At 36.7% G+C, this 13587-nt stretch overlaps 1 protein-coding gene across 1 annotated transcript; it reads left to right on the top strand.

Moving 5' to 3' along the window:
- Positions 1–9613: 9613 nt before the first annotated feature.
- Positions 9614–11059, top strand: LOC129242121 (uncharacterized). The gene has a single exon (XM_054878679.1). It carries the CDS (start codon positions 9762–9764, stop codon positions 10446–10448), a length of 687 nt encoding a protein of 228 aa, XP_054734654.1. The 5' UTR covers positions 9614–9761; the 3' UTR covers positions 10449–11059.
- Positions 11060–13587: the final 2528 nt, after the last annotated feature.

Raw genomic sequence — 13587 nt, 5'->3', positions numbered from 1 at the left:
TTAACTGATCATTTGGGCTTACCAAAGGTCTGTGCACGTTTCATTTCGCACAAGTTAACTGAGGACCAAAAATTTCCCAGAATTCAACATTCGAAAGACCTCAATAAAGAGGCTAGAACAGACGAGAACTTCCTTTACAACATTGTAACTGGTGATGAAACATGGTTTTTCCAACATGAACCTGAAACTAAGCGTCAAAGTGCCGAATGGAAGGCCCCACACGATACACCAAAAAAATCGCGTTTGGAAAAATCAAAAATCAAGTCGATGCTCATTTGTTTTTACGATTCCAAGAGAATTGTCCACAAGGAGTTTGTGTCAACGGGCCAAACCATCAATGCAATTTTCTATCTTGGCGTTTTGAAGCCATTTGTTGCATCGCATTCGTCGAATTCGCCCTGAATACCGCAAAGGAGGAAATCTGCGCTTATTGCATGATAATGCAGCATCTTATCGATCCACTCTTGTGACTGGTTTTTGTGACTAGAAATCGCATTTTAACCATCAAACACTCATCGTATTCGCCTGATATGGCTCCCTGTGACTTCGACTTATTCGGAAAATTGCATTTGGCTATGAAAGGAAAACGTTTTGCGTGCGTAGAGGTCATCCAAAAGGCTTGTACCGACATCCTGAAGGACATTCCGATCAATGGGACATTCCGATCAACCTTAAACACTCTTTCAAAAAGCTTTTACAACACGCAAAACAGTGTAGTGAGACCAGAATTGAGGCTATTTTGAATAAATAAACTCGAAGTTATCAGAACAAACTTCCTATCGTTTCTATTTTAGCTCAGTCTTGTTTATTTTGGACTTCACCTTGTACATATGTGAGTATGTACATGCATATGTGGATGTTTTATTTTTTATTTATTTAATTTATTTTTTATTACCTTTGGATTATTACCTTTGTATTTGAAAATATTTGTTTACGTACAGGTATTGAGCAATTAAACAAATTGTATTTAACGCTTATTGTACAAGCATTTTCTCTGGGGTAATGGATTGAGTTCTCGTGCTTTCCCATTAGTTCCTTGTTTTGTTTTTTGAACGAATTGTGGTTTACATCAAATTTATGTTCTCTGGTCGTATCTCCGAGCAGAGCATACCCATGCCTTTATAAGGAAACAGAGCCTAGTCGAAAGATAAAGTTGGCTTTGACAATGAAGGAAGTTTTCGTATATCAAAGAGAGCAAATTCTTGGAAGTGATCATTATCATTTCAAGTAAAGCCATTCTAAATTGAAATGAAGCACATCCAGATGCAAAACAAAGAGTTTGGATTTGTCTGACTTGCACTGAGCTTGATACATTTGGCCATATTCTGGTATTCTTTTGGCCATAGGTGTGACACACAATAATATGCAGAAAACGCAAGTTTTAAGGCGTTCGGATGCTCTGTCCATTTATGGAGGAGCAATGGCCCTTGGTCGATTCTAAATTTTGACACGATATATTCGTTTTGACAACGGTCGAACACGTGAATTTCGCCGAAGAACCGATAAAGCTGGGCCCATTCGTGATATATTATATATATTTTTTTTTAACTAACTTTATTTGCAATTTACAGGGTGAACGATATGAAGTGTTACCTATTCAAAACACCATAACTTTTTTGTGTGAAATTAATTTTTATTGATTTCAAAGACAAAATTGTTCAAAAATGATTGCAATTTTAACATATATTCACTTTAGCTCGATATGACCACCTTTTGCCTTGACTATAGCCTTCAAACGGTCAAAAAATGAGTTGCATGCTGCACGAATGTGATCTTGAGGTATTTTGGCCCATTCTCGTATAATCGCGCATCCATACTGGCATATTTTTTAATCCTCACCTCGCTCTCCAAAATGGGATAGTCCATCGGATTTGCGTCTGGCGAATTCGAAAGCCATTTTGTGGGCAAAATGAAGTGTGGAATATGACGAGCTTTATGAGACGGTGCCGAGTCCTGTTGGAACGTCCATGGTCTACGACCGAAATGTTTGCGAGTCCACGGCTCTAAAGCAGCTTCTAAAACATTTTCCCGATAATAAGTCACATTCACTTTGACACCAGGCTAGATAAAAACGATTGGAGAGCGTCCATCAGCGGTCACTGCGGCCCAAGCCATTACTTGCGGTGGGAAATTGCTTCGAGTAGCCATACGTAGGCTCAAATTCTCGTATGAGCGTTCGGTCAAGTAAACACGATCGTTTTGAGTGTTTATGAACTGTTCAATTGGGAAATCAGAAAACACAATGTTAAGAAATTAGCCACGTTCGTTCAAGCGCAACAACTCCTTTGCTCTTTCGCACCGAACTTTTTTTGCTAGGGTGAAAGATCGTGTACTTTGAGGAACTTGTAAGCCTTGACCTTGAGCTCATTTTTCAATATGCGTCGAATGCTGTCTTGCGATATTTTCAGTTCATTGGCCATTTTTCTTCCACTTCGACATGGATTTCGTTCAAGTCGAGCCTTTACTTTCCGAACCATTTCTGGCGTTGTTGCGGTTTTTTTGGTCCGCCTCCATAGCGTTTTGCAATGCTACCAGTATCATTGTAAAGTTTTATAGTGCGATACACAAACATTTTATTCACTTTGAGGTGACTGAGCTCACGAACAATGGCTGGTTGTGATTTTCCAGCCAAATATAATGCAGTCACACTATTACGTTTGAATTCCATCACAGAAAAAAAACAACAAAACTGAGACGCAAATGCTCTTGATGGCTTATAAACAATATATTGAACTGTCATTACAACAATCAAAGACTGTAAAGCGAGAAGCTCCTCGAAGAGAAACAACTGCTATTAGCGGTTCTCGCCAACGAACAACGTCGCCTTTGTTGCTTAGCTGTAGGCCGGATACCTGTCGGGCAAGTAACCGATCGAAGGTGTCCCAGCTGCGAGATCGGGAGCCATCTCCAGCGAGCAGGAGCCACAAACCTTTCAGGCACTCAGTGTGCGGGAAACCGTCCGACTCAAGCAGGGGGAAAATTAAGCGAAGGAGGGACAGACACCCGAATCACCCGCCACCTGGACAACCCGGTGCGTTGGACGATCCCCAACAGGACGGTGTTGAGTGGCGCGGATGTGAAATGGTAACTGCGCTACCCAGAGGCAGCTCGCCAACTTGTGCCAACTATCTAAGATAGGCTCATTTTAAACATGTTCCGTCAATCACAGCTTACTTATAATGGAGCCTGCAATCTATTACATCACGATCAACTCTTCTATCGATTTATGCTCTTTGTTAAATGCTAAAGGAAAATCCCAAATTCCTTTATGGTACCGATAAAAAACCTCTGAGCGAGTAGTTGCTCATCAGCACACCACTTTGGAAACGATATGTTTTTTCTACAAATTTTACTTTTCCTCCACTTTTACTCAAAACTTCTAGAGTTAGCAACCCAGTGGGTAGGGGAAGTGGGGGATACTTGATCACGCGGGATACTTGATCAAATTACAATTTTCACTAACCTATATTATTTAAAGCCAATTCTTACATTTAGAATAGTTCAATAAGATATTGCAAACCTGCAAAATTTTCGCGCCTAAAATCAGTTCATGTGTCAACTCGATACGACGATCAGCAGTTTTCGGCTTTGCCGCGATAAAAATTAGGTTCTACGATTTTTTTTCCTGATTTGAATAGTATTGTATTCTTTGATTTTCTCTGATTTCCTTTTAAGTTTGTTGGTTATTGTGCATCTCTTGAACATGTTGTAGATGTTTTATATTTCAAGGTAAGTGATTCTTTTTTAGGTTAAGATACCACCTGTTTTGAGGGATACTTGATCATTGCTTTAAAGGGATACTTGATCATATGATATTCTTAATACTAAATATCTCTAAAGTTCTGCAAAGAGAATGGGATTATATTATTAACACTGCCACCCCACTATAGCCATAAGCTACAGCCTTGATGTTGGAGTCTTTGGGCCTTTCAAAAATGCATATGACCGGGCTGTTAATGAATGGATGCCAATAAACCCGAGAAGAGTTATAACAATATGTGTAATATGATGTCTCATATATTATTGGAAAAGCATATCCTCTTGCATTTACTGCAACAAATATTTTAAATAATTAGTTTTAAAAAAACAGGTATACAACCTGTTGATCGATTAATATTCACTGATGATGACTTTCTCTGTGCATATGTTACAGACCGCCCTGAGCATGAGCTTTCTCAAGTCACAACCATAGAAAATTGCACAAAAAAAGACAATAATAAACAAAACAAACGCAGTTAATAGAAAAGGGAAGAAAAAGCTAAAATCTGCAATTTTAACTGACACACCAGTCAAACAAGACTTAGAAACAGAGCTAAAATTAAGAGAGGAAAAGAAGAAAAAAAATGCAGACAAGACTAACAAAAAAACTCTTAAAGACAAGAAACCTAAGGAGAGGGTAAAGAAAAGAGTGTTTTCATCTTCTTATAGTGAAGGGGAACTTTCGTTTAGAGAATCTGAAGATTTTGAGGAGTTAAAGGCAGTGAATTCAGACAATTTAAAAAAGGGGAAATTCATTGTTGTGCGCTTTAAAGGAAGCAAGAGAATGCCGTCAATATACCGGTACTTATGCATAATTGACCAGGCAGATTATGACGATCTTGGTTGTCGCGTTATTTCTTTGAAATGTGCGGATGAAACTAAAAAATTGTTCTCGTTAGTAGAATCTGATGTCAGCGATGTTGAATTTGAAGGAATTATTGGATTATTTTATTAGGTGAAAGAATGTATTATTCCTTCATAAAGGCTCTGGATATATTTGAAAGTATTTAAGATAACCGACTGTATGTTTTGTTTTTGTTTTTGGGTTAAATTTCTTTTTATTTAATCTGTGATCAAGTATCCCTTGTTTATGCTCAAGTATCCCACTACTGGGGACACTTGATCATTTTGCACTATTTTTTAAATAATAATAATAAAATAATATGCCCACCTATTTAAAAACTAACGTGATAAAAATAATGTGCGGTAATGTTGTCACTTTCGTGAGTTGTCATTATTGTTATCTAATTTATTCAGAAATTCATAAATATTGACCTAAACCAAAACTATGATCAACTATCCCCCACTTCCCCTATCTGGCGACTCTGCAGTGGAGGGAAATGAAAGAGCGGATAAATGTGCAAGGAAAGGCTCTGAGCTCGACCTTCAGCGAGTGGAGATGGAGATGAAGAAGAAAATGAGTCGGCAAGCCTTTTATTATTGAATCATATGCAGATAGTACGTTTTGTAAAGAGCGAAATATTTATTCGGCAACTGAAGAGAAGTGAAATGCTCCCATGGCAGTCGGTTTTACGTTACAGTTTCATAGGGAATGTTAATGCTGTTAGTTGTTGACAACAATATTTTGTTGTTGTTGTTGTTGTAGCAGCATAAACAGTCCCCATACTTACATACGGGGAATGCTGCTGGAGTGACAGTCCTTGGCCGGATATAAATCCGGGTCGTTTCAGTAACGTAGAACCGACTGTCGTGCAAACGACAATATTTTGTAAATTATGGATGGATCAGGAATGTATCATAAAGTTACAGTTTATCATCAGTAGTCATTCTATTACATACACAATCTGAAACATATGCAGTAATATTGATCAACGGCCAACATTTCAAAAGTTACCGGCTTTATGCTGATAACACATCCAAGCTAGGGAACTCTGCCCAGCAACCGGACAGGCAGCAGACCGGTTGTCGCAGCAACAAACAAAAATATATCAAAATGCATATGTGCATATGTATGCGTATATACATATGTACATACCAATCGACATAAGGCGATAATGAAGAATGACGCGTTAAAAGGGAAATGACTACAAAATAGCACATTCAAATGTATAAAACAAATAATGAAAAGGGAAATTAATATTTAGGGCGTAACACTGCCGGCAAACAAAGGAATGTAAGCATAGGATATGAGCCGGCAACAACTTCGGCTGATCTTGTTGCAACTATTGGCCGTGCAGTATTTATGTACCATATGTACATGTATGCAAATTAGAGCAAGAAAACTACAAGATTTCAACCAGATAAACTAAAAGTTAAAAATAAATAAGCGATAGTAAGTGCAACACGCTTTAGCATTGTGCATTTGTGCAAATGCTCGCACCAGCTGACTAGTCCACTCTGGGGGTCTTTTAATAGCAAGGGAGCTACATATATACTCGTATAAATATGTGAGGGTATATTATTAACAGTTTACAAGCCACTTTTTCTGTAGCATAGAAACCTTAACTTTTCCACAGTTTCGCTGCTATTCTCAGACATTTTTCACTTACCTTATAGAGTTTACTGCAAGGGGCCTTAATGTAGAAAAAGGATGAGTGGACTGTGAATAAAACGGAAAAGTACTCCGCCTTCACCAACGTCCAAATTCAGTATGCACTGACTTCTTAGTAATCTGGGGCTGCAGCCCAAACAGAACCCGGCGGTGTTTATACCACTTTCACACTTTGATAGGCTTCAATTCAAGCACCTCACGAAAATTAATCACTTGTTTAATGATTTCCAATTGGCTGTACATTTTTTGTTAAGAGTTTTGATGAGATTTTTACAAAATTAAGCACAGACGTCGCAAAAATTTATATTAATTGCCTATTTCATTTTGTACATTCATGCGATTTTGCTTTATTCAGCGATTCGCTGCTTTTGCCTCTTGACAGTTCTTGCTGTCAGAAAAGAAAAGATGAAATAAAAACAAAGCGAAGAAATATTTATATGCTGGATTGTGAGTGGCAGAGAGATTTTGGAGTTACGTTTGTTTCCTGAAGAAAATTTTTTAAATAAAGGGTCTTAATCTAAATTTAGCAACGCCGCTTCACTCATTGTACCTATATATAACAACTGCCCAAATATGTATGAAAACTCGTATATACAAAAATTTACCATGTGTTAGGTGTACACAATTAGAGAAAGTGAAAATTAGAGAATGGTACTAAATAATAAAATAAGCGCTCGAAATTTATTTTTTGTTAATATTTCTCGACATAATTTTCACAAAAAATCATTAATACAAGCTAAAGGCTCAATTTCTAAATTTCAACTTATTAAATTCACCTCAGTTGCGTAAATTAACCAAACTATATGTTTGTATGAGAGCCCCAAATAGCAATAGACATTTGTATCAATCCATTTTCATACACCATTTTTACACGTACATTGGGTTTTTACTTATCTTTGTAAATTAGATTAAATAACCAAAAAATAACAGTATCCAAAATGTCACGTAATATGCGTTATATGGAAGAAAAAAAGAAAAAAGATAAAAAAGAAGAAGAAGAAAGCAGCGTCAACAAAAAATAAAAAATATCAAACATCAACGTGAATTTTGAGCCACTTTTAACTGGCAAAATCTTCTCTATTTACAAGAAAAAAAAAATAAATAAAAAATTAAATGAAAAAAAGTTGGCGCTGCTATTATTTTGAACACATGTGTACATACATATGTATAAGTGTACAACTAATTTTGTAATGCCAGTTTTCTAAAGGGGTTTTAGTAATTTTTTTCTAATATATGTTTGCTTATAGATATGTACCTTCTTGCAAATAACTGTAGGAATAGGGAGGCGGACTATTAGTTAAAAATAAAATAAATAATTGGCGCGTACACCCTTTTTGGGTGTATGGCCAAGCTCCTCCTCCTATTTGTGGTGTGCGTCTTGATGTTGTTCTACACATGGAGGGACCTACAGTTTCAAGCCGACTCCGAACGACAGATATTTTTTTATGAGGAGATTTTCATGGCAGAAATACAATCGGAGGTTTGCCATTGCCTGCCGAGGGGCGACCGCTATTAGAAGAAACTTTTGCTTCATTTTGATCTTTGACCGAGATTTGAACCTACGTTCCCTCTGAATTCCGAATGGTAATCAGGCATCAATCCATTCGGCTACGGTGAATCGTAGTATCGATACTACATAGATATTCAGAAGGCAAGGAATATTAAAAGCGTTTTCAACTCAGACTCATTTTTGAAATAAATTTTAAATATCTTTTTTGATTGTTGTTGTTGTAGTAGGGTAAAGATTCCCCATACATGTCCGAAGAATGCAGCTGGAGTGAAAGTCCTTGGTACATTTCCATTGCAGCCGGTTCCACGTTACCGGAATGACATGGGTTTTCCCCGACCAAGGGCTGCCCTGTCTAGTGTACCGTAAAGGCCTTGGTAGGGTTGTTCCGGTTACATAGAACCGCCTTCTCTACATCTTTGCAATCAGCTAGCGAAGAAAGCGAATATTCCCAAACTAAAGTATCCCTGGTGGAAATATCAGGTTATTTTTTAGCTGCACGAGAACTATCGATATCCTGAGAACTAGGGTTTGACAGCTGAGAATGACAAACTGTGTTGACACTTCTGTTCGGTCAAGTTTAGCAAGTCATTATGAATCGTTTAACGCCAGAATAATGCTTCCAAATTGTGAAGACTTACTTTGGGAAAACTAAATCTGTTCGCGAAGTTCATAGAGCACAGACGGCATCATCAGTCCTTATTTCTTGCAAATGGAGGATGGAACTGCCGTTACGGTGAATAACGCTTCAAAAAAATGAATAAGAATCATTATTAAAAAATAAAAATTGCTCAGATAAACAGCGATGGCACTCGGTGCCATATGACGCGCTTAACATTCTATTTATTGCAATATTCAATCCACCATTGTCGTCATCCGGCCAGTTTTATTGGAAAATGGACTGATCGAATAGACCATCTAGCTCGTAGCCACGGCGGACATATGCGAATATCATATTAAAAAATTAATGCAATTCACTACAACAATATTTAATTGTAAGCTCTCAAGCTTTTAAAAAACACCCGATACTAAGGAGACATCGATGTTTTTGAGGGAGCAGAAATTACATGTTCGTGAAAATTCAGGAACAAGTCCCTGGTTTGTTTATTTATGGACTCTTACGACACAGCGAATACGGAACGCGGAATCTATTTCTACATCATTCTTGAGATTTCCCCCCGATAGTTCGCCGTGACGTCAGTGTTGCAAATAAAAATCTAAAAGACGAGGAAAAGTAAGCGGAATCAGTGGAAATCCCCAAACACAAGCAATTATATACACAGACCCACACTTTCTTGGCACTGCGTAATCGACAGAAAAATCAAAACTGGGGCCATTTCTTGTTGTAGCAGCATAAACATTCCCCCTACCTACATACGGGGAATCCTGCTGGAGTGACAGTCCTTGGCCGGATATAAATCCGGGTCGTTTCGGTAACGTAGAACCGACTGTCGTGGAAACGGGGGCATTTATAATAATTCCTGCTTTCACAATTTTACACGCCGCCCTTCATTTTTATTACTTTACTTGAGCTAAAAAATCACATATCCACCACCCACCCATTCACATATTTACAAATAACTAAAATCTTTTCCTTCTGATGGCACTGACGTCAAAATCGCAAAAATTAATTGGCGGTTTTCGAAAAGCGTCTCTATGTGTACTTTTTTACATTTTTCTTTCTATTTTCTATTTTTAAAATATCTATGTTGTTTTAAATAGGGTATACAAATTACTCGCTGCACATTTTAAATTCCATCCCTGCTTCTGGTTAGTTTTGCGAGCACCGCAGAGTATCGATTAAAGTCGATCGATTGGTGCCGTCTCTAAACATAAAGACGCCGTGTTTTCTCGTTACTTTCCACATTTCACGTTATCTGCTTCACGTTTTGTCGAAATTGCCGCTACTAATAGAAGTAAATTATTAATTATTATACGAATAATTATTTTAGTACTTTCAAATCAAAATAAAGAGTGAACAAAATGGCTGAAATTTCAACTGATGAATTAAAGGCAGAAATCCATGCCATACTGGATACTGCGGATCTCTCGGTTGTGTCGGTGAAGAAAGTGCGTGAGCAAGTGGAGAAGAAACTTAATTGTTCCCTACTGAGTCGTAAGAAGGAATTCGATAGTATTGTTATGGATTTTATTAACCAGCCACAAGGGGAAAGCGAATCTTCGCAAGAGGAAGAAGAGGAAGTTTCTGAAGTGGAAGAAGTTGAAAAAAAGACTGCAAAAAAGCGGCCTCAGCCTACCCAGCGCAAGGCAGCAACTAAACAGAAGAAGCGAAAGGCCGTAAACGATTCTGATTCAGGGTCGGAATCAGATAGTGGTTCAGACTCGGATTATGAAGTACCAAAAAAGAAGGGCCCGAAGAAGAAGGCTGGTGGTGCTAGCGGCGGCGGTGGCGGTTCTGGTCGCAAATCAACTGGGTTTACGCGACCTTACACACTATCCCCAGAATTGTCAGCACTAATGGGCGCTGAATCACTACCGCGTCACGTAGTGGTCAAAAAAGTGTGGGCCATAATAAAAGAACGCAATTTATACGATCCGAAGAATAAACAATTTGCGATTTGCGATGACGAATTAATGAAAGTGATGAAAGTTAAACGCTTCCGTACATTTGGCATGTTGAAACACTTGAAGCCACATTTCCTTGATTAAGGAACACGGTAGCTACGATTGAATCAGCAGAGGCGGAGATAAAGTCAACAAGCGGATTACTTGGAAATATTCAAAAGATTGGAAGAGTATAGATTATATTTTTCCTAAAGCAAAAATTCGCTTCCCTGTCTTATGTATGCGCGGCATTATAATTTTTAAGTTTTAATTTTTTTGATATTAATACACATTTTGACTGGACACTAAGTCGAATGCATTTTTCACTATTTTTTAAGTTTATGTTTCTACGTCTTGATGGCAAAATATGTACATCGCTAACGTATGCTATTAAATTTAAATGAGGATTGACAAAATGCAAAAAAAAAAAAATTTGTTACATTTGTACGCCACTATGACTATGGAGTAATTTGGGATTTGATAGAGAAATATCATTAACTTTGTTTAGAAATATAAGAAAGGTTCATGGAAACGTCCACGTTGAAGCTATATATACCTCAGACAGAGGTAAAAAATCTCCCAATACATATATGTATCCATCTTGAATATATGAATGCGTTGTAATATTGCAATAGAAAAACAAGAAACAAATAAACTTTGGATTTATTGATGAATGAATTTGAAATAAAGCATAGGTTTAACATTTTGAAACGTAACACTTAAGAGTTTTTTATGTTTTACTTTTTACTTTAAGATTATTGTAAAGACTACGAGCGGCACTTAACTTTTGTGCATATACATATGTGCACTTGGGCACAAGGGTATTCTAATTCTATTCATATAATGGTTGTACATATATAACAGCATAAAGAAGTCGGTATGCATAGTTATGTATGTATCAAATTGCTAAGAATGATGGGTAAAGCCTATTGAGCTACTGGATAAAGCTGGGCAAATGACATTTTTCTTTAATTTGGACAATAACTTAAATGTACAATCGTCTAGGCATCAAATTAACTAAATCTCTAGCTGAGCGTGAAAAGTAACTAAGTGCAACTTTTCTAAAAACCTTTATTTTAATGCAAAAGCGATAACAATAAGAAATGCAACGTTTTATAAAAAAGCAAACTACTTGTTTTATTTCTAAAAATGCAACCACTTTTCATCAACGTTGTGGTAATTGATTCGCTTGGAGTTGTTGTAGATTAGAATACGCGAAATTGTATATAAGAGAAGTTTCAAAATAAGTGCTTGAAGAAAATGAATTGAAAGACTAAATCTTTTCTGTAAAATTCGAAAAACTGGACTTAGCAACTTTTCACTCTAAACTAACAAAATATTACCCAGTGGATGGCATGTCTTGGCAAATATTCGGACTCGAACTGCATTCTTCTTATTGCTAGCAACTGACTCCCACCTTTGGTTTGACTTTCGAAACAACAGGTTTTCTAGGCTTAACTTTAGTTATCAACACTTAGAGGAGCCCTTATCAAGCGAGAACTGATTAAGGCTACCACAATGGCTGCCCCTCAAAAACAGATTAAGAACTTTTCAGATTTGCTAATCTAAATCACCTATACAAAATAATAGGAATTTTGCTTTAAATAAGTCGATGTACGCTACTCAATTATAAAATGTTATATCATAAGCCTTAAGAGTAATTGCGATATTTAAATGGTTTTTTTTTTTTTTTTTAGTTTTCATAAACAAGTTCATTAGTTTGTGCGACATAATTTTCAAAAGTAATTAATTTAAAAACACATCATCAAGATGCACACCAAAAATGAGCGGAAATTAGAGCAGCTCGGCCAAGCGCTTAAAGGATGTACGCGCCAATTATTTAATTAACCCTTTTCTACATGAATTAATAAAGCGTTGGAAATATGGTTTCACGGTGGAAATAGTTTTATTTAATTATCAATAAGATATATTAAAAGAAAAATAATTAAAAAGTTTTATATTTTGGTATTCTTTACGGAACCATATATAAAAACTAGTTGTAAAGTATAGAAAACAGTTGAAAGGCGGAAAAATTATTATCCGTCGAGAAAGATGAGTATATCGACTCCATGAAAATATTTTATTTTTTGCCAAAAGCTACTTACGTTTTACTCCGTTATCATATTTTAAAAATGAATCACACGCACTCTATTCCGCTTTTTCACCCACTTGCATAAAAGTGAGGTTATTTCGAAATGTCACAAAATCACAGGAAATTGTTTTGTTTTTTATTTTTACCAAATTTATATTTGATGTATTAAAATAGCTTGAATTATTTTATAATACTTAATTTGGAAATGCGGTAAAAGGTTAAATTATCTAGTCTGTAAGACTATCAAAACGGCGCTTCAGTGCTACTTGAGGAGTGCCAGACTGGCACTTCAACCATTTCACCTACCTAGGATTTAAATATTGGCAGACTGATAGAAATAAATATGATTAATTCTTTTATTTAAAAAAAAAAATCAATTTACTTAACCAGGAAAAAATTATTTTACTTTTTTTTACCAGCATTTTAAAGTAGAGGTCGACTTTGTTTGCCTAGGAATTTAGTTTGGATGGCATTTGACGGCCGCTTTGTGCTCGATAAAATCTTATATTTTCGCTGCCAATAGAAGCATGGCCGTTATATCCTTAAAAAATGGTGTTCATACCAAGTAAAGGTGATCAATTTAGAGGCATAGGATTTTAAATTGAAATAAAACGACGAAAATTCAAATCGATTATTATTTTTGTGTAGAGCCATTCATGGCATTTTTTTTTTAAGATAGTTCCTTTCAAATGTAAAGACCAGTTTTGAATGACTCGCGACTCGTTGGAGGACTTCGGCCGGTATCTCGTGAATAACTTTAGTAGTGTTGGCTACTAATGCCTCAATCGAAGCTGGTACATCTACAAAGTATTTAGACTTTACATACAAACCTACAAATAAAATTCCAAATGTATAATATCACACGATCTTGGTGGCCAATCCACTGGTCCGAACCGAGAGATAAATTCCTCGTCGGAACGACGGCGCAATAAATCCATTGTTTCACGGGCTGAATGCCAAGTAGAGCCGTCTTGTTGGAACCATGGATTGGATGTTGCGGAGATAACGGGCTTCACTTTCCGACATGAAAAATGTGTTTATCATAGCGCGATATCATTCGCCATTCACTTTTACATTGGCGTCAGCCTAAGCCACAGCAAATTATACTTTCAATATTTTAGAAATTGAGGACCCGCTTATGAACTGCAGACG

This window comes from Anastrepha obliqua, chromosome 3, assembly GCF_027943255.1.
Source record: "Anastrepha obliqua isolate idAnaObli1 chromosome 3, idAnaObli1_1.0, whole genome shotgun sequence".
NCBI lineage: Eukaryota > Metazoa > Arthropoda > Insecta > Diptera > Tephritidae > Anastrepha > Anastrepha obliqua.
This window is presented reverse-complemented; position numbering and strand designations above follow the sequence as displayed.